General features: G+C 49.8%; 1 protein-coding gene across 1 annotated transcript in view; it reads left to right on the plus strand.

Moving 5' to 3' along the window:
- LOC121271690 (serine/threonine-protein kinase BRSK2-like) overlaps positions 1-27,409 on the plus strand; it is a 333,868-nt gene that overhangs the window by 257,092 nt on the left and 49,367 nt on the right. The window contains exons 3-7 of the mRNA XM_041177841.1: positions 8,205-8,290; positions 12,585-12,725; positions 20,757-20,873; positions 22,806-22,839; positions 26,482-26,550. Coding sequence (XP_041033775.1) covers positions 8,205-8,290; positions 12,585-12,725; positions 20,757-20,873; positions 22,806-22,839; positions 26,482-26,550 — 447 coding nt within the window. The remainder of the gene's footprint in view (positions 1-8,204; positions 8,291-12,584; positions 12,726-20,756; positions 20,874-22,805; positions 22,840-26,481; positions 26,551-27,409) is intronic.

Consider the following 27,409-nt stretch of genomic DNA (forward strand, 5'->3'; position numbering starts at 1 on the left):
AAGAATGTGCAGGGTTAGGGGGGAGACATAAATGCTATTCTAGCCAATGATATCCACATACCGTGAAAGAATTTAAAATATCCCTATCAATATCCTGGGGGTTACCATTGACCAGAAACTGAACTGGACTAGCTACATAAAAAGACTGTGGCTACAAGTGCAGGTCAGAGGCTGGGAATCCTGCTTATCTCCTGACTCCCCAAAGCCTGTCCACCATCTACATGGCACATGTCAGCAGTGTGATGGAATACTCCCCACTTGCCTAGATGAGTGCAGCTCCCACAACACTCAAGAATCTTGACACAATCAGGACAAAGCAGCCCCGCTTGATTGGCACCACATCCACCACCTTCAACATTCACTCCCTCCACCGCCGACGCACAGTAGCAGCAGTGTGTGTACCATCTACAAGATGCACTGCAGCAACTCACCAAGGCCCCTTCGACAGCACCTTCCAACCCGTGATTTTCACCATCCTGACTTGGAAATATATCGCCGTTCCTTCACTGTCGCCAGGTCAAAATCCTGGAACTCCCTCTCTAACAGCACTGTGGGTGTACCTACACCACAGGGACCGCAGCAATTCAAGAAGGCAGCTCACCACCACCTTCTCAAGGGCAATTAGGGATGAGCAATAAATGCTAGTCCAAGGATGCTTAAATTTCACAGATTAATTAGCTGACTTACCCCAATCCAGTACTAAAAAGGAAAGAGCAGCGATGTCGTGGGATCATCAGTACCTCCGAAATCCAAAGTCATACAACATCCTAACTTCAATAATAACAAATACCTTGTGTTTCTATAGCACCTTTGAAGTAGTCGAAACAGTTGAAAAGGGCAGCTCACAGGCATCAGATAAAATCCAACATTGAGCCACATAGGAGATATATCGAGCCATAAGGAGATACTAGGATAGGTGACTAAAAGCTTGGTCAGAGAGGTAGGTTTTACAAGTGTCAAAGGAGGAGAGAGCGAGGTAGAGAGCTTTAAGGAGGGCGCTGCCTTGGTGAAGGGTGTTGGGGGATGCACAAGAGATCAGATCTGGAGCGGGGCAGACGTCTTGGAGGGGTTACAGAGATAGGGAAAGGTGAGGGCTTGGAGAGGTTTGAAAACAAGGGTCAGAATTTAGACATCAAGGGGTTGCTGGGGGTTGAGTACAGGGAGAGGTAGATAAAAGGTACCTGGTGCATGTTAGTATATTGGCTGCGGAGCTTTGGACATACATCACTGTTCCTTCCTTGTCACTGTGTCAGAATCTGGAAATGATCCTCCGGACACTGTCAAAGCACAAAGCCCAGTAGCTCAGGGAGAGGGTCCATCATTAACTACTCAGGGCATTGAGGGATGGGCATTAAATGCAGATTCCCGCAGACATGTCCGGAAATAAAAACAGAAAATGCTTCAAACAATCAGCAGGCCCGGCAGTGCCTGTGGAGAGAGAAACAGAGTTAACGTTCCGGGTCAATGAGCTTTCGTCAGAATGTTCGAGGAAGGGGAATAAGAGCGAGAAACCAAAACCGGCAAAGGAAGCGAAACTAAGTGGGGGCAGAGGTTATGATCCGAAATGTTTGAATTTAGTGTTGAGTCCGGAAAGCTGTAAAGTGCCTACTGGAAAGATGAGGCACTGTTCCTGGAGCTTGCATTGAGCTTCGTTGGACCATGACCGCAGGCCGAGGACAGAGATGTCAGTGAGAGCAAGGTGGAGAATTAAAGTGACAGGAGACTGGAAACTCAGTGTCACGCTTGTGGACATTTCACAAAGTGGTTACCCAGTCTGCATTTGGCCCCCCCTAGTGTAGAGGAGACCACATTATGAGCAATGAATACAGTTGACTACATTGAAAAGACTACAAGTAAATCTCTGTTTCACCTGGAAGGAGTGTTTGGCATCTTGCGTGGTGAGAAGGGAGGCAGTAAAAGGGCAGGACAAAGGGAACCCCATCATGGTTCTGGGATCGAGGGGAAGGGGTGAGAGCAGAAGTGCAAGAAATGGGGCAGACACAGTCGAGAGTGCTGTCAACAATAGTAGTGGCGGGGGAAACTCCCCAATTGAAGAAAAAGGAAGACATACAGGAAGTGTTAGGACGGAAGGTTGAATCACCAGAACAGATGTGACAGAGAAACCAGAAAATGGACTGGAATCCTTGCAGGAATTGGGACATGAGGAAGTGTGGTCAAAGCAGTTGTGTGAGCCCAATCACTTATAGTGTGGGATTGTCCCCGATTTGCACAAAGTGCAGTAGCAGGGTGGATAAAGGGGCGTTTTACCCGTCAGCCGAAATGCGGGTTTTCGCGCGGTATTGTCCCATTCCCGGTGTGACCTGTCTCATTAATAATATATTCCCGGAAACTATGCCAGACTGCTGATGGGTGGGTTCGGATTTACCTGCCCCACCGTGACCTCGGCACTCTCTTGCTCCGAGCGCCATATTTAAAGCGCACCAGAGCGTAGCCCACTTCATGTCTGCAGACCAGGACCATCCCAGGCAACAGATACCTCCAAAAGCAAAGACAGCAGCCCCCAAATTTAGTGACACCTCTCTGGAGCGCCTGCTGGATACAGTGGAAGGCACTGCGATGCCCTCTACCCCTGATCTGACCACAGGAGGCCCACCAGAGTCACCAATCCGGCCTGGGAGGCATTGGCAGAGACGCTCAGTGCCACCGGAGCACAGAGGAGGTCAGCCATCCAGCGCAGGAAGAGGATGAATTCTCTCATCCATTCGCCCAGGGTAAGTCAACCACCTCATCGCTCTCAACTCACACCCTCCCAAACCCATCACATCCACAGGGATCTCACACCTCAAGGGATAACACCACTAACTCTCACACACCCCCCTCACACCTCCATCAGACTCATATCCTCTGGAGCTCACGTCCTCATCCCATCCATGGCTCCGCTCACCACACAAACATTCCACGCGGTGCCCTGTGTCCTGCTCACACTCTCTCCATCTGTTTTCATGCAGGAGAAGCTGGCTCACATCAGCAGGGAGGGGTCCCAGAACGGGGGTGGAGTGACCCACATTAGGCCCCTCACTCACTGTGAGGAGTGTGCCATCGCGCTGACTGGTGAGGACATGGACTGTGCCTGCGGTGACAATGAGGTCAGGGGTGAACACCCACTTGAGGATCCTGCACCACATCATCCCCCTCTCAATGTAACTGTGAGTTCTCTCTCTCTCTCTCTCTCCTGCTTTTGACTCTGCTGCCAGCACTAATTATTTCTACTTTGGTTCACAGGGAGCTCTGACAAGCAACCGACACCCTCAGTCCCTCAGCTCCATCCATGTCCTCACCTCCAGCCAAGAGGACACCTCCTCCAGTGAAGAGCTGGAAATAAGCAGCCTGGAAGACCCATCACAGCGCTTACCCACACCCTCCACCAGCGCAGAGACACACACCTCGGTGGGGCCTAGATCTAAAGCAGGCTTGAGTTCACACTCTGGTGGTCACTGCACAGACACGTGTCCACAATAGGAGGAGGTAGGGCCAACTGAGCTCCCCGGCACTCGGAGGGCTGCTGGGGAAGAGGCATCTGTGAGGCCCGAGTCAGATGATGAGTCTCTGGATTCTGCCTCCCAACTCATCCTGGAGAGTCAGCAGAAGGCGGGGGAACATCACACACAGCTGGTGGAGGCCCTCAACTCAGTGGCTCACGAGTCGGAGGAGTGCATCTGTCTGCTCTGTGATGAAGTGGCGCCCACATGTGCTCATATGGAGGTCTCCATGGGGAGAATGGAGGACGTCATGGAGGCCCTGGTCCAGCAGAACGCAGAGATGTACGTAGACCTGTGCTCCATCTCTGTAGCCATGGGTGAGTTCTTGCAGTGACAACACGAGAGGGAAACGGGACACCTTGATGTCCCTCCAGATGCTCCTCCCCCTCAAGGTGCCAGGCCGGGACCCTCGGGCACCCAAAGGGAGGAGGAGCGGCAGCTGGACACCCCTGGCTCATCCATTCAGGAATCTCAGGGGCTGTCCCCGCTCCCCAAGTCCCCTTTTAACCTGTGACCCCCTCAACCTTGTCCTCTGTCACCACAGCGGGAGGCCCACAGGAGGGCAGCCAAAGCAAGCCAGGGCCCTCCAGGCCTCAACTCTCCAGAGGACACACGTCAAAGTCATGAGAGGCAACAGGGGCGACCATTGCGCAGGCCGTCTCCACTCCTGCTGCGGATGTCAGGGCATCACCTAGAAGAAGTGGTAGGACTAGAAAAGTTAAGAAATTCTGATCACAAGTGGCTGCACAGGTGAACACATTTTGTCAGTTTATCATCTGAAATTACATTTCCTTTCGCTGAATAATGTGTAATGTTGTCTTTCAGTTTCATTGACAGGCTTAGCGAGTCCTCCCCCTGCATCCCCCCCTACACGAGCAGCTCACAGCTGGACCACGAGCGACTCTGGGGGGAGAAGTGTGTGTGAGTGTGGCAGGGCCTTTCAGAGCCTCGTGTGAGCGCTCTCCCACACCCGCGGAGCCTTCACCCATCACACTCATCTCACTGCCCCGAGCATCTTCAATGCTGCCTGCTAGGGTTCTCTTTCAGTTGTCCCTCTGAGCTGACCTGCATCTCCGCCCACCCGCTGACTGCGCTCCCATGCAGCACCTCTGCCCGTCCGACACCAGGCTCCGCCCACTTTCGATTTCGCCAACGATGGTCGTAGTCAAGTTTTTGATCAGCTTCCCCATCCTTTACCCTCTCCCCAGTCACCCATGTCCTTTCCACCATCACTGTTGACACCTCTGGCATCACCTTCCACCTCCCCACTGTCACCTACCAACCTGAACCCTTGTCTTTCCAGGATGTCCAGGTGAACGTGCACATTCCCTACCTTCCCGAGAATCCCACCCCCATCCACACTGACCTCCCTGACCTCCTCCTCCCCACCCCCAGGGTCCATGCTGCCCCCTAGTCCCCACCAACCACCCTCACCATCCCTTCCACTGCTACCGTCACACCCTCCCCCTTCCACCCTTCTGGCTCCCTCTGCCCCCTCTCGTTCCCTCCGATCACGCCCACCCTCAGTTTGCTCCCCAGGAGGCAGTCATTGACTCTTGTACATTCACCGGGACATTTCCCCCCGCCAATTACATCCTCCTCCACCCTTACTCCCTCCTCGCCCCAGACACCTTCGTCCCCCAGGACCCCTACCACCTCCCCCTCCCCAAACTCCTCCCTCCCCCCTGGACTCCTTTCCCCACCTCCAAACTCCTCCCTCCCCCCCAGACTCCTACACCCCTCTGAACTCACTTCCTCCCCCTGACACCTTCCTCTCCTGGACTCCTCCTCCTCCGGACCTCCTTCCCCTCCCCCCAAACTTCTCCCTTACATCCACCCCTCTACTTGCCGCGTTCTCCCCCGTTACACCCTCCTCCCCCCCATACTGTCTCCTCCGCCCTCCCCTCCCAAGTTCACCCCTGACGCCCTCTTTTCCCCCTCCCCCTCCCAACTCCCAGCTCACCCCCGACTCCTTCGTCCCCCTACTCCCAACCTCACCCCACTGGTACATCTTCCTCTCCCAGTCCAACTTGGACCTTGCTGTCCCACCACCCCCCCGATTCGTCTTCACCTCTCACTCACAGCTAAGACCTTCCTCTCCCCTCCCTCTCCGATCATCCACAGCAGCCCATGGCCTAGACTGTGATGTTCCGAAGTAAGCCCGAAGCGTCACCGGAGACCTCCCACCTCCTGCCAGCTGCTTTGCGTTGGAGCCACGTGCATGAGGATCCACCCAGCATGAGGTGCGCGTGGTCCTCCAGGGTCTGGTAGCTGTCGGGCTCCGACATCATCTTCCCCTCGGACGTCCGCCATCCGAGCAAGGGTCTGACAGTAAGCTCGGGCTTCTGCACGTCACACTTGCCCAGACGCGTTCTGGGCCGGCGTAATGGTAAACCTGGCGCGAGGGGGACGATTCTGGTCGCCCCCCCCCGGCCATGACGCCCAATGCCAACAGGGCCGGAAAATTCCGGCCGTGGTGAATATTCCTTGATGGCCCCTTCCCCGAAATGGAGACGGAGAAGTCAAAGGAGGGAAGGGAAGAGTCAGAAATAGGCCACGTGAGGATGATGGGAGGTTAGAAATTGGACGCAATGTGAGGACATTTTCCGGTTTGGAGCCAGAGCAGAAATGGCGCTGGAAGAGTGCGTCAGAACAAGAGATGAGGGGTGGGACCTGAGTAGGATTAAAGAAAAGAATGTTCTACCTATGCCACAAACAGGGCAGGTATAGCAAGGACCCATGCGGGTACCCATAGCACCTTTTATTTGGAGGAAGTGAGTGGAATTGAAGGAGATGTTGTTCAGAGTGAGAACAAGTCAGCCAGGCGGAGGAGGGTGGACAGAGGCTGGGGGGGCCTCCCGGAGAGCCCTCAACTATCCTGGTTGGGGGTGGGGGGTGGGGGTGTGGTTGGGGTGGAGGCACGGATGGGGTGGGGACGCGGATGTGTAGAGGGATTGGTTGCCCATGGTGAGAAGGAGATGGTTAAGGCCCGGAGAATGGGAACTGATAAAGTGACGGAGGGCATCAGAAGAGTCACAGATGTCGGTGGGAAGGGACTAGACAAGTTGGGAAAACATAATCCTGGTGCATCTGGGTTAAAGTGGAGGAGCAAATTCAGCCAGGGTTTCAGTGACTTATTGGAAAATTGGTTAAGTAGTAAGTTCTTGCATTGATCGCTAAATTTCTTCATTTTTCTCTTCCTTTCAGACATTCCTTAAAATTCCCCTTTTGTTGATCAAGCTTCGAGCCGCCAGTCCTAGTAGCTTAGTGGCAATTTATGTTTTATGATACACTTGTCATTTGTGAAGCATTTTGGGATGTTTTTATTTTAAAGGCGCTATATAAATGCAAGTTGTTGTGGGCTGTGATGCCATCTGTGGCCAAATAGCCTGTTGACATTGTCTGGGTTGACTTGCTGGAGAGGGTCAGCAGGGCCAGTTATACTGAGGAAAATTAGAGGCTGGTGGTTGTGGGGGGATGGGGTAGGAGGGTGGTGGGGAGAAGTTGCCTGGTTGCTGGGTCGTTGCTAAGGGTAAGGAGGAAAGGCAGCTTTCCACCCCTCCCCCCACACCCCATTCCCAGTGACCTCTGTAATAATAACTCGGCAAAGACGTCCTGGGGTTCGGTTTGGCGGGAAGTGTCAATCGAGTGGACGCTGCTCCTGGCCGATGACATCAAGTGGACACCTGATTAAAACCTGGGGCCTCATTAAGAGAGAACAGGAATGCGATGGAATGATCGAACTTACTTCGATGAGCGCACCCTCCAACAACAGTCAAGAAGCTCAACACCATCCAGGAAAAAGCAACCTCCTTGATCGGTACCCCTTCTACCATTAAACATTCACTCCCTCCACCACCGACACACAGTATCAGCAGTGTGTACCATCTACAAGATGCACTGCAGCAACTCACCGAGGCTCCTTCGACAGCACCTTCCAAACCCGCGACCTCTACCAGAGAAGGACAAGGGCAGCAGACACATGGGAACACCACCGCCTGGAAGTTCCCCTCGAAACCACACACCATTCTGACTTAGAAACATAGCGCTGTTCCCTCACTGTCGCTGTGTCAAAATCCTGGAACTCCCTCCCTAACAGCACTGTGGGTGTACCTACACCACATGGACTGCAGCGGTTCAAGAAGGCAGCTCACCACCACCTTCTCAAGGGCAATTAGGGATGGGCAATAAATGCTGGCCCCTGTGTTCTAGATTCCCCAGTCAGGGAGAAACAATCTCTCAGTGTCCACCCTATCGAGCACCTTCTGAATCTTGTATGTTTCAAGGAGATCACCTCTCATTCTTCTAAACTCCAGAGAATACAGACCCAATTCACTCAGCCTCTCATCATAGGACAACCCCCTCATCCCAGGGATCAATCTAATGAAAATTGCCTCCATGGCAAGTATATTCCTCCTTGGATACGGAGACCAAATCTGTACATGACACTCCAGTTCAGTGAATTGCTCTTCAGAGAGCCAGTGCAGACACTCTGTGCTACAATAAATCTGTGATTCTGTCTGGTCTCGAGGGAGAAACAGAGTTAAGAAACAGATCAACCACGATCTAATTGAATGGTGAAGCAGGCCTAAGGGACTGAATGGCCTCCTCCTGTTCCTATTCATTCTCCAGCCCTCAGTACCGTCGCTGCCTCCTGCTGCCAGGATTGAGTATAACAGGTTTTTCCTTTCTCGTTTGCTGTAGGTGGAACGAGAGATTGCCATTTTGAAGTTGATCGAGCACCCTCATGTACTGAAGCTCCACGACGTCTATGAAAATAAGAAATATTTGTAGGTATTATATTTTTTGCTTGTTTTATGGTGTGTGCATTTTTCACTGGTTCCCCCTGGAGCGGCAGTGGGCAACTCAGAATCAGTCAGAAATAGACCCTGCGTTGATCGGGGTGAGGGATGTGAGAACCTGATGTTGTGGCTCACTGGGTAGCATTCTTGCCTGAAAGCCAGAGAGTTCAAATCTCATTCCCCCCTCCCCTTGTGACTCTGAGTGCAGGACTGTGGGGGGTGCTGCTTTTCAGGCAAGACATTAAATTGAGGCCGTGTCTAGTGGCTGTAAGTATATTCATTTTTATGCACTCTTGGGATGTGGTTGTCACTAGCATGGCCAGTATTTGCTGCTCATCCCTAATTGCCCTTGAGCTGAGTTAAGAGTCAACCAGGTTGCTGTGGGGTCTGGAGTCACATGTAGGCCAGACCAGGTAAGGATGGCAGATTAGGAGACTAGGAATCGTGTGACGTGTAACTCACTTCCTGACTCCCCAAAGCCTATCCACCATCTACAAGTACAAGTCAGGAGTGTGATGGAATACTCCCTCTGGATGAGTGCAGCTCCCAGAACGCTCGAGAAACTGGACACCGTCCAGGACAAAACAGCCCGCTTGATTGGCACCACGCTCACAAACATTCACTCCCTCCACCACTGACACACAGTAGCAGCAGTGTGTGCCATCTACAAGATGCTCTGCAGGAATTCACCAAGGCTCTTTAGACAGCGCCTTCCAAACCCACGACCATCTAGAAGGACAAGGGCAGCAGATAGACAGGAACACCACCACCTAGAGGCTCCCCTCCAAGTAACTCACCATCCTGACTTGGAAATATATCGCCGTTCCTTCACTATCACTGGGTCAATATCCTGGAACTCCCTCCCTAACAGCACTGTGGGTGCACCTACACCACATGGACTGCAGCGGTTCAAGAAGGCAGCTCACCACCACCTTCTCAAGGGCAACTAGGGATGGGCAACAAATGCTGGGCCCAGCCAGTGAAGCCCACATCCCGTGGATGAATTTTAAAAAAATTATTGACCTAAAGGGCAATTAGTGAACCAGATGGATTTTTACAACAATCTTGTAGCCTTAACAATTACTAATAATGAGGCTAGTCTTCTATTTTAGATTAAATTTCCCACCACAGTGGGATTTGAGCTCATGGAGTATTAGCTTAGGCCTTTAGCTCACAAGTGCAGTAGTATTACCACCAAGCTACCATCTCCCAATGGCTCCCTGCCTATTATTGTAAAGAAGAGTAGGGGCCATTCATCCTGGTGTTCTGGGCAATGTTTATCCCACAATGGGCTTCACTAAAGACAGATTATCACACAGTTGTTTGTGGGAACTTGCTGTGCGCAAATTCGTTGTTGCCACGTTTCCCTGCATGACACACTTCAGAAGTACTTCATTGGCCACAATGTGCTTCAGGATGTCCTGAAGTTGTGGAAGGCATTCTATAAATGCAAGGCCTTCTGTCTTTTCAGTCAGGTAGTCGACAGTTTCATACAGAGTAAATCTCCCTCTATATGAGCCTCAGTGTCAACACCAGGGGGGAGACCAAAAATATCCTTGGTGCCGTTGTCAGTAAATGTATCTCCTGCCACATCTCTGGCAAATTAATGGAGAGCGAGCAGCTTCAACTCAGTTACCAAATCCTGTGGCCTCTCGGAGTAAAATTCCCAATTTTAGGTGCCGGTTGAGGGGATATAAATTGGAAACTTTGCCCAACGATGTTCTGTGCTGAGTTCATTCCTACTGGATCGAGAACTGCTCCCATATCCAATTCACACAGACAGGGGAGCTTTCCATTAGCCCAGGCTGCATGTGAACACTAGGCCCTGAGAGATAGAGCCTGATGATAAGACTGCTTCACCCTCTCCTCTTCCAGGTTAAGTTATAAAATACTTAATTTATATTAACAATAATACCCACTCTGAATGTTCTAAAGACTCTGCACATTTTTTTGCCTCGCCTTCTGCATGTTTCTCTCAGGATTATGTGTCTGCAGTTGATTCATATTTTGAAAGCATTAACTCTGTAACTCAAGAGGAAATGACCTTCCTTCCATCCTCCTCTCTTTTTCCTCTGTCCTTCTTTCCCTCCCTCTCTGTCCTTCCTGCCCTCCCTCTGCGCCTCCTTCCCTTCCCTCCCTCTGTTCCTCTGTCCTTCCCACCCTCTGTCGCAGCCTTCGTCCATTCTTTACCATATTTTTCCTCCTCCGTGTCTTCTTTCTTTCCTCTCTCTCTCTCTCTCTCTCAGTCCTCCCCACTTCCTCTCTTTCCCTCCATCCCTCCTTCTCTCTCATTCCTGCAGGAACTAAGGGTTGGACTGCAGGCTGGGGGACATGATACCAAGTGAAAAGGTTCAAGATTTGTGTTGAATTTCTCATTCTGCGCAGTGGGTTGATACTCCCAGTGGAAATATGAACCATCCGAAGGAGGAGTGTCGTGGGTTCATAATCCCTACCACTAATGGACTGTCTAAATGCAATAAAAGCAATGGCCTCTCAGTTCTTTCCTTAATGATCACTGGCCATTAACTGCTAGCTGCCAGGAGTGGGCTCTCGTGCATGCCTTCTTGGTGCCCATCCTTGGTGTGACTGGAGTCAGCTTGGCAGCCACAATAAGCGACAGTCAATATCCTGGGAGTCCAAAGGGAAAATTTAGTGGGGATTCCTGCTCCTGAATGGCGTCCGCAGTGTGTTCTGTTGGATAATTGTGCGCACACTAGGGTTCAGAACAGGTTCAGGCTCAGCTATGATACCCTCCATCAAGTATCCCGGCAGCTCAGAGTTCACACGTGAAAGGTGGACGCTTGGCTGATTTACTGGAGAGCAGGTTGGCACCACAGCCACCATAGCTCAGCGAGAGTCAGCGCGTTTGAAAGAGCTGGGGAGAAAAGAAAAGAAAATTGGGCGGGTGTAGGAGTTTTCTCTTGGTGTGTCACTAAGGCCCATTGCTGCAGTGTGCTGGAGGCTGAGGCCTCTCAGTGTGTTGTTAAGAGTCACGAGTACAGGGGCCTGGAGACGAGGACCCTCTCAGTGTGTTGCTAAGGGCCGTTGGTGCAGGGGCCTGGAGACTGATGCCTCTCAGTGTGTTGCTATGGTGTAGGGGCCTGGGGAGGGAAGCCTCTCAGTGTGGTAGGTTGACCAGACATCTTGATTTTACCAAGACAGTTCCGGACTTTCATTGAACGACCCGGTATCCCGACAAGTTCCTCAAAATCATTCAAACGTCCAGGTTTCCAGCTTTTCCCTGCCTATGCCAATGGGAACAAGGCTGCGCCAAGATACCAATGCAACAGGAATACAAACCGAGAAGATACAGCAGGGCTGGGGGGAGTGCGCCCTGCGATGATTAACAGCTGATCCCACGGAGACAATCCACCCAGGCTTATGCTCCAGGAGTTCTCGCGAGATCTGTCAAGGCCCCTCTTCCAGATATGGCGTTGATAATGTCTCTTAGCAACCATGAGCTCGCATGATGGCAGAAGATGTGCGCCAGGTGGTCAGGTCCAGGTAAAAGTGCTCAATAAGGGGGCTGGGGAGAAACAGCTCAGTACTGCACTGGAATGGGATACGATCACACAGACTCATATCTTCTTAATGTGAAACTCAATATTAACGGGAGCCGGTCAATATGTCCCGGTTTTGACTTTTGAATATCTGGCCACCCAAGCAAGGCCACTGGTGCAGGAACCTGGGAGATAGGCCTCTCAATAGGTTTGCAAGGGTCACTGGTGCAGGGGTCTGGAGACAGGCCTCTCAGTGTGTTGCTAAGAGCCAAGACTGGTGCAGGGGTCTGGAGACAGGCCTCTCAGTGTGTTGCTAAGAGCCAAGACTGGTGCAGGGGTCTGGAGACAGAGGCCTCTCAGTGTGTTGCTAAGAGCCAAGACTGGTCCAGGGGCCTGGAGACAGAGGCCTCTCAGTGTGTTGCTAAGAGCCAAGACTGGTGCAGGGGTCTGGAGACAGAGGCCTCTCAGTGTGTTGCTAAGAGCCAAGACTGGTGCAGGGGTCTGGAGACAGAGGCCTCTCAGTGTGTTGCTAAGATCCAAGACTGGTGCAGGGGCCTGGAGACAGAGGCCTCTCAGTGTGTTGCTAAGATCCAAGACTGGTGCAGGGGCTTGGAGACAGGCCTCTCAGTGTGTTGCTAAGAGCCACTGGTGAAAAGTGTGTGCTCGAGGACCTGAAGCCTTTAACATTCTCAATTAGTAAAGCATCTGCTGTTGAGGCAATTAATTTTGCGACGTGTCCTGTAATGTTTTCACTTTCATTGAATTTTCCTTTCCTCTTTCAGGTACTTAGTGTTAGAACATGTGTCCGGAGGGGAACTGTTTGATTACCTTGTCAAAAAAGGAAGATTGACACCAAAAGAAGCTCGGAAATTCTTCCGACAAATTATATCCGCACTGGATTTCTGTCACAGTCACTCCATATGGTAAGGAAACACCCTTATAGTTGAAAAGCTTTTACCCTGTGATCTTTTTTTATGCCTTTTGAGGAACTGACTCTGGCTGGGGAATGGGCCTCTGTCTCCCCTAAAGGCACTGTCTCTAGGCTGGGACACAGGCCCTGACCATGTACTTGAGCGGAAACTCGGTTACTGTTAGCGGTCTGTCCAAGCCCAAATGTCTCCTCACACCGTGACGCAAAGGTGGTTTTTATTACTCATCCTGAGACTCCCTAAGGGCATTAAAAGACAGCCACATACAGTGGGCCTGGAATCATATGGACTTGGTCACCCTTCCTCGAAGGACATAAATTGTGTTGCCCCAACAATTCATGGTCATTTTTCAAATGTATGTAATTTATTAAATCTGATTTCACAACTTGGTACGGTGGGATTTGAACTTGTGACTGTTGTATGTTTTGTATATTTGATTTTCCTCAGCTCAATGAAGAGATGACACTAGTTTCTAAGTGTGCAGGAACTTTATTTACAGAGTTCAATCCATTGCTTTAAAATGTCTAAATCATCCTCCCAGCTCAGCTTCTAGTAGCTGCTGTGATGTCTGTTTACTTAGCTCTGAGTCAACACCCAGGCATAATTAAGTACAGGGAGCATAGATCAGTTACCAGACTCAGATAATTAAACACAGAACAATTGAACCAATGAACATGACAGTGACCTGTGGGTTCTGAGTCTAATATCACAAGCATGGTGAAGCTGGGAGTCGCAGGCTGGTGATAGGAGTGGAAAAACCCTTTTCATTTTTTTGCCCATGAGCTTAGGAGCACTAGGATCAATTGCTCTGGCCAAGTTATAACCCTGAGTGAGATCAACTAACTCAGGCCAGAGGGGGTGATTAAACCTGGGACCTTTGAGATCTTGCAGATAACTTGGTGTGATGTTCAACAGACTCCAAGTCCAGTGTTCCACAGTACATGTTGAACAGGCCAGTCCCTCAGGGGCAGAATCATCCCAGATTTACTGCCTCGCTGGCGGGCAGCCTCTGAACCACCCGACACACCATTCCCTCACTCCAGGCGCCATATCTAAACTGCAGCCGCACACACAGTTCTCAATGTTTGCAGCCCAGGACTGCTCCGGTGAAAACATGGCCCTGAAAGCCAGGAAGAGAAGGCCTGTCACTGGAATGCCTTTTGGAGGCCCCGCCGTGATATCCTTCACCCCCGCTCTGGTGCAGGAGGTCCAGTAATCTCACCGCTCCAACCTGGAGGCTGTGGCAGGGGTGCTCAGTGCCTACGCTGCACAGAAGAGGTCGGCCATCCAATGCAGAAAGAGGATGAATGATCTCACCTGTGCCGCCATCTCATCACTCTAAACGCACACACTCACCAGCCCATCACATGCTCTCCGGCATCTCACTCACTGCCAGATCAAGGGACATCACCACTCCCTCTCTCTCATACACCCTCACATCTCCATCTGGCCTCATCTCCTCTGGAGACTGCCTCCTCAGTCCTCACCATCTTGAGGCCACTTGCACAGATCAACGTGTGCCCCCCACACACACCCTGGGTTACCCTCCTTCCCCAGTACAGCCCTTGTCCTGCAGCCTCTTCCCTTGCCTGAGGCCACTTCTCCCCCATCGCCAAGCAAGACCTAACCCTGCAGCTGTTGAAAAGCCCAACCCCGGCTTATGGCTGGTCTGGTAGTTAAAGACATGTCCATGAGCCCTCTTAAAAGTGATGTAGTGCTGCCTGTGAAGCCTGGCACTGATGCCCGCAAGTGCTTTTCAAAGCAAAGTAGGCAAACAAACCTCGAAGTCCCCAGCATGGGAGGCTGATTCCGGCGGGCAGGGATTATATTGATATGCGGATGTATGAGAGTGAAGTTCCCGACATCCAGCAGTGGGAAACGCAGCCTGTCATTGACGGGTGGAGCGGACGATTGCAAACGTCGGCATGAAACCGATTTTTGGTCTTCCCGCCATATTGTCCACTTACACCCGCCATGATGCCCGACACCAATGGGCATGGAAAACTCCCCCCTCAGTCTCCATCTGCCTCCTCTGCCCTTCCTCCCCACTCCTCCCTCCCTTGCCACCTTAGCTATTTCCTGCTTTTTGGCTCCATCTATTTACTGCCCTTACCTACAATGGGAACCACTTCCACGATCCCTTCAAAAGCTTCAGGTACTCTGCCCATGGCCACCTGCCTGCGCCCCCCCCCCCCCCCCCAAGCCACGGAGAGGTCTTCTCATTTGAAATGGGGAGGAGAGGGGAGTGAGGCTGAGGGGGTAGAACATGGGCATGGGGAGGGGAGAGTGGGGATTGATACAGCGTGACTGAGGTAGGGGAAAGAGAGGGGTGGAATGTGAGGTGGATGAGGGCAGTGAGGTACCACTAACTATCAACTGCAGAGAGCAATAGGGAGAGGGACTCTGTGACTCTCTCTGGGTGGTGCCAAGGGAGATCATTATAGAGAAAATGATTGAGCACCCAAACTTCCAACACCATTCATTACAGGTGCTTTAGAGAAGCAAACTAAACCTGGTAATTTCCTGAATCAGTTTTTGATCTGTGAATGCTTCCAGTTAACCTCGAAGTGACCTCAGAATTTGAGCTCAGAATGTCCCCATTTACATCAATTTGACCTGATAAGTCATTAGAGGGGCAGGACACATTGTGCTCCATTTTAGCAGAATAATATCAAGCGAATGATGTGGTTAGAATGCTCCTGCCCCTTTAAAACACCAAAGGAGAGCAATCAGAGATACCAGAGCAGAGCTTTCCACTGTAATATTTTGAAAGTGCGCCTCCACTTGATGCCAGATCAATCACGCCAACCTCGGAACAGCCCCTCTCTATTGCCCTAGGCTCATAGTGTCCTTACCATCAGGCCTCAAGACCCAGGCCTGAGAAAATGGCTGCCAATTCCTATAGGAATAACCATTTCTCTATGGGGTCAAGTAACATTCTTAAATCCATTTTAATTTATTCTTTCTCCTGTTTATGGTTCTTCCTCACCCCCACCCTGTGCCCCCTCCCAACGTATGGCAAACCCTACTTTAATCTTGATGATAGACAACCTGCTCCTAGGCCTCAGGCCTTTGGCTCCAGGTGATTCAGCCTTTGATTTTACCCATTTTTCTCAGCCCCTCACAATAACAAGGCTGGGATTTTAAATTTGTCACGTGGGAATTGTACCCGCCGCTCGTTTCAGCCTTAAAAAGTGTTGCAAAAACATGCAATGTCCTCACTCCTCCCTCATGGGAAAGTGGAATTTCTCCTCCGCTTCACTGGGTCAAGATTGGCAACCATGTCCCATGTGGGAAGGACAGGGTCTATTCCAGTCTCACAGCAGAAAGGAGTCCTTTACCCCACCACCTCCTCACTCCCCCATCTCGATGTTGCAGGGGCGGAACCCAGGCTATAGATAGAACACAGGGCAGAGATTAACGCACCAGAGAGGGAACACATTTTTCCCAATTCCTCTCAGGCAGAACTTGGGATCCAGAGGACAAAACTAGCACAGTGTCCAATAGTGAAAGGCCAGAGAATGACATTGCGTCTACAGCACAGAATCAGTCCTATTGACCAAACTGGTCTATGTCAGTGTTAATACTCCACACAAGCCTCCCCCCACCCCTATCAGCATATTCTTCGATTCCTTTCTCCCTTGCATGCTCATCTAGAGGCATGCAGTACAAAAGCAAAGAACAGACGTGAACCTTTTTTAAAACACTGGTTCGGTCTCAACTGGAGTATCAAATTCTTGGCACCACACTTTAGGAAGGATGTGAAGGCCTCAGAGAGAGTGCAGAAAAGATTTATAAGAATTGTTCCAGGAATGAGAGTCTTCAGTTACAGGGATACATTGGAGAAACTGGACTATTCTCCTTAGAGAAGAGTAAGTTGAGAGGAGATTTGATTCCGTTGTTCAAAATCATGCATACGAGCACACGCACTAGAAGCAGGAATTGGCCACTTGGCCTTTCAAGCCTGTTGTGTCACTGAATAAGATCATGGCTGATCTGATTGTAACCTCCCGCCTAACTCCGATAACCTTTCATCCCCTTGTTAATCAAGAATCTATCTAGCTCTGCCTTAAAAATATTCGAAGGTTCTCCTTCCACTGTCTTTCGAGGAAGAGAGTTCCAAAGACTCACGACTCTCAGAAAAAAAATTTCTCCTCATCTCTGTCTTAAATGAGTGACCCCTTATTTTTAAACCATGACCCCTAGTTCTAGATTCTCCCACACCATCCTCTCCATGTCCACTCTGTCAAGACTCTGCAAGATCTTAAAGGTTTCGATCAAGTCATCTCTTACTCTTCTAAACTCCAGTGGATACCAGCCTAACCTGTCCAGCCTCTCCTCATAAGACAACCTGCCCATTCCTGGTATTAGCCTGGTAAACCTTCTCTGAACTGCTTCTAACGCCTTTACATCCTTCCTTAAATAGGAGACCAGTACTCTACACAGCACTCCAAATGTGGTCTCACAATTGAAGTATAACCTCCCTACTTTAGTATTCAATTCCCCTCACAATAAATGACAACATTCTATTAACTTTCCTAATTACCTGCATACTAGCCTTTTGTGATTCATGCACTAGGACACCCAGATCCCTCTGCATCTCAGAGCTCTGCAATTCCTCACCATTTAGATAATATGCTTCTTTTTTATTCTTCCTGCCAAAATGGACAATTTTACATTTGCCCACATTGTACTCAATTTGCCAGGTACTTAACTTTGTAGCCCACTTACATCCACTTCACAATTTACTTTCCTAATCGTGAGGGGTCTGGGCAGAGAAAATGTTCTGACTGGTGGAAGGATCGAGAACCAGAGGGTACTGATTTAAGGTAATTGGCAAAAGAAGCGATGGAGACATGAGGAGAAACCTGTTTTACGTGGTGAGTGGTTAGGATCTGGAATGCGCTGCCTGAGAGTGCAGTGGAGGCAGGTTCAGTCATGACTTTCAAAAGGGAATTGGATCATTATCTGCAGAGAAACAATTTGCAGGGCTCCACAGAAAAAGTTGGGGCATGGGATTAGCTGATTAACTCTTGCTGAGAGGCAGCAGGGACACGATGGGCTGAATAGCCTCCTTCTGTGCTGTAACCATTCTGTGATTCTCTGATTCGGAGTCCCTACAAATACCAGCTTTACATGCTGGGATTAGTGGGAATCTCCCAATATCCTGGGGTCCTCAGTAGCTATAAACAGCACACTGTGATGCACGGCTGTTACATTAGTCTCTGCAGGCAGCTTTCGAATAATCCTTTATTCAAATCACGGCTACACAGGCCAATAGTAATTACATCGCAGGGACAGTGTAATAAAATTTTTGATGGGATAGAAGTGTCAGCGCAGGACTGGATGATGAATGGGGCTGTATTTTAATCGAGGATCTGTTTCACGTCTGTACTGGTCACAAGCTTGGGGCCTCGCAAGCAGCTTTAATTCAATCTCATCTCACACAGCAACACAGAGAAACGGTAACAGCCAGTGTTAACCCTAGTAATACTGGCTGCAATTTTAACGGTAGGGGAATAGATAGCGAGAGATGGCAGGAGGATTGGTAATCAGGTTTAAGACAGTTGGTAAAAGGACCAGAGAGGGAGATGGGGTGAATTAGATTACAAAAGTAGGGAGGTCATGTTGGAGTTGTATAGAACCTTGGTGAGGCCACAGCTGGAGTACTGTGTGCAGTTCTGGTTGCCACATTATAGGAAGGATGTGATTGCACTGGAGGGGGTGCAGAGGAGATTCACCAGGATGTTGCCTGGGATGAAACATTTAAGTTATGAAGAGAGGTTGGATAGACTTGGGTTATTTTCGTTGGAGCAGAGAAGACTGAGGGGCAACCTGATTGAGGTGTACAAGATTATGAGGGGCATGGACAGGGTGGATAGGGAGCAGCTGTTCCCTTTAGTTGAAGGGTCAGTCACAAGGGGGCATAAGTTCAAGGTGAGGGTCAGGAGGTTTAGGGGGGAAACTTTTTTACCTAGAGGGTGGTGACAGTCTGGAATGCGCTGCCTGGGAGGGTGGTGGAGGTGAATTGCCTCGCATCCTTTAAAAAGTACCTGGATGAGCACTTGGCACGTCATAACATTCAAGGCTACGGGCCAAGTGCTGGTAAATGGGGTTAGGTAGGTAGGTCAGGTGTTTCTCACGTGTCGGTGCAGACTAGATGGGCTGAAGGGCCTCCTCTGCACTGTGTGATACTGTGATTCTGTGATTTTCTACACAGTGAGTTGTTGTGATCTGGAATGCACTGCCTGAAAGGGTGGTGAAAACAGATTCAATAGGAACTTTCAAAGTGCTCATTTGCTGCTGAAGCTCATCCATGCCTCCATTACCTCCAAACGCACCCCTGGCTGGTCTCCCACGTTCTATCCTCCATAAACTTGAGGTCATCCAAAACTCTGCTGCCTGTGTCTCAACTCACACCAAACCCCATCCCCCTATCACTCCCACTGTGCTCGCTGACCTACATTGGCTCCTGGTCAAGCAACATCTTGATTTTAAAATTGTCATCCTTGTTTTAAAATCCCTCCGTGGCCTCGCCCCTCCCTATCTCTGTCATCTCCTTCAATCCCACAATGCTCTAAGATGCCTGCACTCCTCTAATTCTGGGTTCTTGTGTATTCCCAATTATAAACGTTCCACCATTGGTGGCCGTGCCTTCAGTTGCCTAGGCACCAAGCTCTGGAATCCCCTCCCTACACACCTCCACCTCTTCACCTTGCTTTCTTCCTTTAAGACCCTCCCAAAAACCTACCTCTTGGACCAAGCTTTTGCTCACCTGACCTAATATCTCCTTATGTGGCTCAGCGTCATCCTTTACAAACATACGAATCAGGAGCAGGAGTAGGCCACTCGGCCCCTCAAGCCTGCTTTGTCATTCAATAATGTCTGACCTGATTGTAACCTCAACTCCACATTCCCACCTACCCCTGATAACCTTTCACCCCCACCCCCCGCCACTTTGTTAATCAAGAATCTATCCAGCTGTGCCTTAAAAATATTCAAAGGCTCTGCTTCCACCACCTTTTGAGGAAGAGAGTTCCAAAGTCTCTCGTCTCCTGAGGAAAAAAAAAATTTGTCCTCAACTCTGTCTTAAGTAGGCGACTCCTTATTTTTAAACAGTGACCCCCTAGTTCTTCCATGAGAGGAAACATCCTGTCCACCTCCACCCTGTCAATAGGAGCAGGAGTGGGCCATTCAGCCCCTCCAGCCTGCTCCACCATTCAGCTAGATCATGGCTGATCGTCTACCTCAACGCCATTTTCCTGCACTATCCCCATATCCCTTGATGTCTTCAGTACCGAGAAATCTATCCATCTCTTTGAGGTAGAGAATCCCAAAGATTCACTGCCCTCTGGTAAAGAAATGCCTCCTCATCTCCGTCCTAAATGGAATCCCTTATTCTGAGACTGTGTCCCCTGGTTCTAGACCCCCGCAGACAAGGCAACATCCTTTCTGTGTCCACCCTGTCGAGCCCCTTAAGAATTTTGCATGTTTCAATGAGATCACCCTTCATTCTTCTAAACCCAAATAGTTCATTAATTCTTTAAGAAAAAATAAATTCTCTAGTGCACCTCCTATTGGCCCTCACTGGAAATACATTGCAGGGAACTGGGAGAACTCAATTGCGCTCAATTTCCCCCTTTGACTGACAAAAGAAGCAACAACGACATGACATTCAGACCTGGAGTGCATTGCCTGGGAGTATGGTGGAGGCAGATTCAATCGTGACTTTTGAAAGAGAATTGGATCTAAAGAGAGAAAACTTGAAGGCTAAGGGGCAATAGGTATACTGCTCTAGCAGAGAGTCAGCACAGTCATGATGGGCTGAATGGCCTCCCTCTGTGCTGTAACCATTCTACGATTTGAACACTGTCCTGTTCAAGCGCCCAGAACCCAAATATCCTTTCAGCCCCATCCCCACATCTCTGCATTGTGCAGTATTGTGAATTAGCCTCAAAGAGCCCTAACTCTGATAAACCATGGGGCTCAGTGATTGATCTTAACTCACCTTCTATTGCTCTGCAGTCACAGGGACCTGAAGCCGGAGAACCTCCTCCTGGATGAGAAGAATAATATCCGGATTGCAGATTTTGGAATGGCTTCCCTGCAGGTTGGCGATAGTCTACTAGAGACCAGCTGTGGGTAAGAGGCCTTCTGTAAATACGTTTCACTTTGTTCCATAACTTTGGTCTGAGGCCATTACTTATCCCACAACCTACATCACTAAAATGGTCATTAACATGGCTATTTGTGGGAGCTTGCTGTGCACAAGTTAGCTACCATGATTCCTACATAACTACAGTGGTGATACTTCAAAAGTCCTTCATGGGCTATAATTCTTTGGGATGTCCTGAGGCTATGAAAGACGCTATATAAATGTATAATCCTTCATTCTTTGTGTCTGTGGATGCCTGTACGACCCATCACTCTGTTGTGCGGGGGTGGATGTTTTTAGCCTCCCAATTCTCACACCTCCCTCTCCCCCCACACCCCCCAACCAGCCAACCCCCTGTCTGGGCTCTGTCTGGGCTACAATTCCTGGGTGTTGAATGTCCACCACTACCTACCCCAAGTGACCATTCATCTGTAAGATAAAGATCAAGATACTGAAGCCCTCGAGCAAACACCACCAGAGGACTTGGGTGATGATCTCTGAGGTCAGGAAGAGCTCCTCACATTGACATAATGGGGGCCCAAACCTATAAAAACGAAGAATTGCATTTATATAGCATCTTTTTCCAAGACATCCCAAAGCACTTTACAGACAATGAAGCGTAGTCAACGAAGTGATTATTGGCCAGGACATGGGAGAATTCCCCTGCGCTTCTTTCAATAGCACCATAGAATCTTTTACATGAGAGAGCAGACAACGTGTCTCACCTGGAAGGCAGAACCTCTGACAGTGCAGCATTCCCTCCGCACTGCACTTGAGTGTCAGTCTAGAATTTGCACTCAAGTCTCTGGAGTGAGATTTGAACCCACAACTTTCAGACTCTGAGGCAAGAGTGTCACCATCGAACTACAGGTGTGAAGCCCCTTGGGATGTTTTTCTACGTTGGAAGGAATTTTTCTATCAAGTGGGGGGGGACTTTTATGGACCCATCGAGACGGGGGCAGGGCCAGAAAATGTGGCGAGATGTTCAAAATTCCATTGATTTCGGCGGGACTGTAAAATTCAGCCGGCATTAAATCCCGCCCAAGGAATAGGAGCAGGGCCATGTGGACCCTCGAGCCTGCTCCACCATTCAGTAGGATCATGGCTGATCTGATTGTGGCCTCGACTCCACTTTCCTCCTTCTACCCTGTCACCCCTCGACCCCCCTAGTCAATCAAAACTCTGTCTAACACAGCCTTGAATGGATTCAATGACCCAGCCTCCGCTGCTTTCTGGAGAAGAGAATTCCATCTCCGTTTTAAATGGGAGACACCTTGGGCGGAATTTTATGCTCCCTGCGTTGGGGGTGGGGTCGTAGAATGCGGCGAGCTGTTCAAAGGTCCATTGACTTCAGCGGGACTGTAAAATCCCGCTGGCATAAAACTCAGCCCGTTATTCTGAAACTGTGCCCCCTAGTTCTGGATTTCCCACGGGAGGAAACAGTCTCTCAGTGTCTACCCTGTCAAGCTCCCTCAGAACCATATACGTTTCAATAAGATCACCTCTTATTCTTCTGAACTCCAATGGGCAGAGGCCCAAGCTGCTCAACCTTTCCTCATAAGACAGTCCCTTCATCACAGGAATCAGCTGAGTGAACCTTCTCTGAACTGTCTCCAATGCAAGTACGTCCCTCCTTAGATAAGGTGGTCAAAATTCCATGCAGTCCGGGTACAGTCTCACCAAGGCCGTGTTCAGTTGTTGCAGATGTTGCAGTTGGAGAAGGTCTTCGTGATGGGACGGTTATGGCCATTTGATGGCTAATTCAAGGCCAAAGGTTCCTACCTCCTGACCCAGGACACTAAGGCACATTTTGAGGGTTATAAAATTCCAAAAGTCCTGGCTGAGATGGAGAAAGGAGGGTGAAGACCTCTCTTTGCTAAGTATCTAACAGTTCTCTACACCTTTCTTTTTTTGTGCAGTTCTCCACATTATGCCTGTCCAGAAGTCATCAGGGTAAGTTTATTCCTTAAATTAGATTATTTTTTGATGTTGTTCTGTTATTGGGCTTCTGCAGTGTGTTGATGCTTGAAAAGTTTACATGAACCAATCCCCTCAAATGTCTTTCCAATAGATTACTGTATTTATTTATTATTCATTCTTGGGTTTGGGCATCACTGACTAGATCAGCGTCGATTGCCCATCTCTAATTGCCCTTGAGAAGCTGGTGATGAGCTGCCTTCTTGAACCGCTGCAGTCTATGTGGTGTAGGTACACCCACACTGCTGTTAGAGAGAGAATTCCAGGATTTTGACCCAGCGACAGTGAAGGAACGGCGATATATTTCCAAGTCAGGATGGTGTGTGGCTTGGAGGGGAACTTGCAGGTGGTGGTGTTCCCTTGTGTCTGCTGCCCTTCTTCTAGTTGATAGAGGTGGTGGGTTTGGAAGGTGCTGTCTAAGGAGCCTTGGTGAGTTACTGCAGTGCATCTTATCGATGGTAACACTGCTGCTACTATGCGTTGGTGATGGAAGGAGTGAATGTGGATAGGGTGCTAATCAAGCGGGTTGCTGTGTCCTTGATGGTATCGAGCTTTTTCAGTGATGTTGGAGCTGCACTCATCCTGGCAAGTGGAGAGTATTCCATCACAATCTTGACTTGGGCCTTTTGAGTCAGGAGGTGAGTTACTCTCTGCAGGATTCCTGGCCTCTGACCCGTTCTTGTGGCCACAGTATTTATATGGCTGGTCCAGTTCAGACTCTGGTCAATGGTGACCCCCATTGAATGAAGTATGGTTGCTGGGGTCTAACTAGTATTTTATACAGTTCTAGTGTAACCTCCCTGCTATTGTATTCTAAGGCTCTGCCAATAAAGGAAGGTAGTCCATTTGCCAAAACAAAAACAGAATTACCTGGAAAAACTCAGCAGGTCTGGCAGCATCGGCGGAGAAGAAAAGAGTTGACGTTTCGAGTCCTCATGCCCCTTCGACAGAACTCATTTGCCTTGTTGACCATCTTATCCATCTGCCCTGCTACCTTCAGGGATCTGTAAACATGCACTCTGAGGCCCCTCTGTTCCTCTACAATTGTAACAATCCTACCATTTATTGTATATTCAATTGCCTTGTTAATCCTTTCTAGATTAATTACCCCTCCCTTCTCCATATTGAATTTCATTTGCACTGCTCCACCCACCTGACCAGTCTATTGAGGTCTTCCTGAAGCCTACACCTTTCTTCCTCACTATCAACCTCAGATCCAATTTATATTCCCTAATCATGCTTCCTACATTAAGTCTAAATCATTGACAAATACTACCACGAGGAAAGGACCCAGTATTGAGCTCTGAGGAACCTCACTTAAAACAACCTTCCAGTTACAAAAACACCCGTCAACTGTAATCCTTCACTTCTCTGGTGCTGAAACAATTTTTGGGTCCCATTTGCCACTTTCCCTCGGATCCGGTGAGCTGCTAGTTTTCTGACCAGTCTGCTGCGCGGGACCTTCTGGAAACTTTGCTAAAATCCACACAGGTTACATCAAAACGCGCTACCCTCCTCATCTCCTCAAAAAATTCAATCAAGCTATTCAGACACAACCTTCCCTTAACAAATCCGCGCTGACTGCCCTTGACTGTTCTTGATTAATTCATCAAATTAATTACAGTTTATACTGTCTCTCAGAATTATTTCCCTCAATTTGCCCACCATCGAGGTTAGGCTGACTGACCTATCATCACTCAGGCAACACAACTTCAGACAAAGGGAGCTGGAAACCCAGCCACCAGTACAATCAGTTCTCCCTTTCATATTCCATCCAAAACCCCCAAGAATTTTGAACATCTTTATTAAATCTCCCCCTACGTTTCTCTGTTCTGAAAAGAATAATCTCAGTTTCACTAACCTTGCCTCATGACTGAACTCCCTCGTCGTTGTAGTCGTCCTGGTAAATCTGCACTGGGATCTGTTGTAATGGGTTGTTTTATAATAGACTTGGGGTGGGGGGAGGGGAGGATTATTCCCCAGCCGGGTGGGCTTGGTGGGAGCGGGTGTGAATTTTCCAGAATCCGACCACCACCCACGATCGGGGCCGGACCGCTAAGGCCCGGCCAGCGTGAAGGGTGAGCGGCAGCACTCAGCGCTGCCCCGTGGGGCGGGGTGGGGTGCTGGGAGGGTGAACTTCACACGTGCGCGCGGGTTAACGTTTGAAAAGCTCCCTGAGGCACAGAGATGAGCATTTTTCAAAATAGAAAAATAAAGATTTCCGAAATGTTATAAAATATGTCCCCTGCTGTGACTCTGTCGCAGGAGTGGGAGGGACATGTTATAAATGAAACGTAAGAATTTTAAATTTTGTTTTTATTTGTCGGAAACCTCGTCCCACCCGCGGATGAGGTTTCCTAAAAAATGCAAAGGCCCCTTGGCCTTTTCACCTCCCATCGATCCTCCATAGCCATTCGCCAGTGTGCGCTATGTACAACCCTCAGTGCAGTAGCAACGGGAATTATTTTAACTTGAAGCCTTAGCGACCGCTGTTAAACCTCAGTTAATATATTATTTTCCGCCAGTTCTCCTCTCCCCTCGTGCTCCCCTCTGCGAGGTCGCCAGTCACCCCCGCTGTGGCGAGATTTGAACTTGTGACCTCCGGCTGGCTCATCATAGGAACAGGAGGAGGCCGTTCAGCTCCTTACGATGTGGGCTTCGTGGACAAGATGAGCTTAGAGAGCACGAGGGCGGATGGGAGATGAGAGCGGCATCTCGTCTAAAGAATTTCCCATTCTATTTTGCGCTTTTTCTTTTTGTTTTTAACCAATATTTCCAAAAATATCTAAAATATACCAAAATAACTTACCTATTCATTCCACCTCCTGACGGCAACTAAGGGAGCTGCGGCCTTAAAGGGACAGGCCCGGTTAAACGTTGCTCCCCCCCAGTTAATCAGCAAAACTGCTCTCTCGCAATAAGCAATTAATTTTGGCAGTTGGCTAAACCTCAGACATGTAGGATGTTGGAGGTGAGGGATGGGAGGGACTCAGGCCTCAGGATCTCCCAGGCTAGAGAAAGGGAAATCATAAGAACATAAAAACATATAGAAATAGGAGCAGGAGCATTCGGGCCCCTCGAGCCTGCTCCACCAGTCAATAAGATCATGGCTCATCTGATGTGGCCTTAACTCCACTTTTCTGCCTGCCACCCATAACCCTTGACCCCCTTATAGAACAAAACTCAGCCTTGAATCTATTCAATGACCCAGCCCCCGCTGTTCTCCGTGGAGGAGAATTCCAATGACCCTCTGTGAGTAGATGTTCCTCCTCACCTCCCTGTCCTAAATTCTCCCACGAGGGCAAACTCATCATCCACCCTGTCAAGTGCGCTCTGCATCTTACATGTTTCAATAAGATCACCTCTCATTCTTCTGAACTCCAATGAGTGTAGGCCCAACCTGCTCAACCAAGCTAGTTGCACTTGTGTGGATGCTGCGATGGGTCAGAATTTGAACCCTTCACTCCAGCGTGAAGGAATAACAGCAGCGGTGGGTTTGAAAAAATTGGTGCCTGATTTTAACCAGCAAATGGCGAACTCAATAAAGCAGCATTCTGGGGAATGGCCGCTGTCCTCGAACACAACGTTGACCTCTTGCTGTTGTTTTCTTGTTCATAGGGAGAGAAGTACGATGGTCGTCGGGCGGATGTATGGAGCTGCGGTGTGATACTCTTTGCACTTTTGGTGGTAAGAAATCAAGGCCTTGAAAGCCAACTCAGGCCCTGCTCTCCTCCTCCCAGCTCCCAACCCGTCAGCCAGGAGCTGGTGCCATTGATTGAGGGAACGTGCTTCCCCTACCTTGGCCGATATTTGGAGATGATGGGATGGAAACTCAGGCATTCGGTGACACGACTGAGTGCTCCTGGTTCAGGAGGTTCATGGGGGTTAGTAGTGGTGATCTGCGCAAGGGCAGCTCTTCTGCTTCTTTCACCTCCATCACGTTCCCTCGCTCTCCTTTTCTGTAGCCCGTCGGTGCCTCCCGTTTTCGACTGCAATGAGCAGTACGACAAGGGGAAAGAGTGCACGAGGTGGTGTCCCGCTGCCTTCTGCCATCACCACCGAAAACTTGTCAGTTCCCCAGTTGGCCGTGACCCTGAGCTTGGGACTCCTGACCCCGGCCTGGTCAAGAGGGCAGGGCTGACCAACCCCTGATGTCCCAAACGGCCCTGCTGTCAAGGTTAGATGTCAAGTCAATTCCCTCCTGCTCCAGCCCCACCCATCACACCGTGAACTCCTGGCTGGGCTGCTGCACCCCCCCACCCCACACACACACACACACTCACACACACCCCTCCCCCCCCACACACATACACCCCTCCCCCCCCCCACACACACACACACACTCACCCCTCCCCCCACACACACACACCCCTCCCCCCAACACACACACACACCCCTCCCCCCCACACACACACACACACACACACACACACCCCTCCCCCCAACACACACACACACCCCACCCCCCCCACACACACACACACCCTCCCCCCCCCACACACACTCACACACACACACCCCTCCCCCCCCACACACACACACCCAC

Source organism: Carcharodon carcharias, chromosome 31, assembly GCF_017639515.1.
Source record: "Carcharodon carcharias isolate sCarCar2 chromosome 31, sCarCar2.pri, whole genome shotgun sequence".
NCBI lineage: Eukaryota > Metazoa > Chordata > Chondrichthyes > Lamniformes > Lamnidae > Carcharodon > Carcharodon carcharias.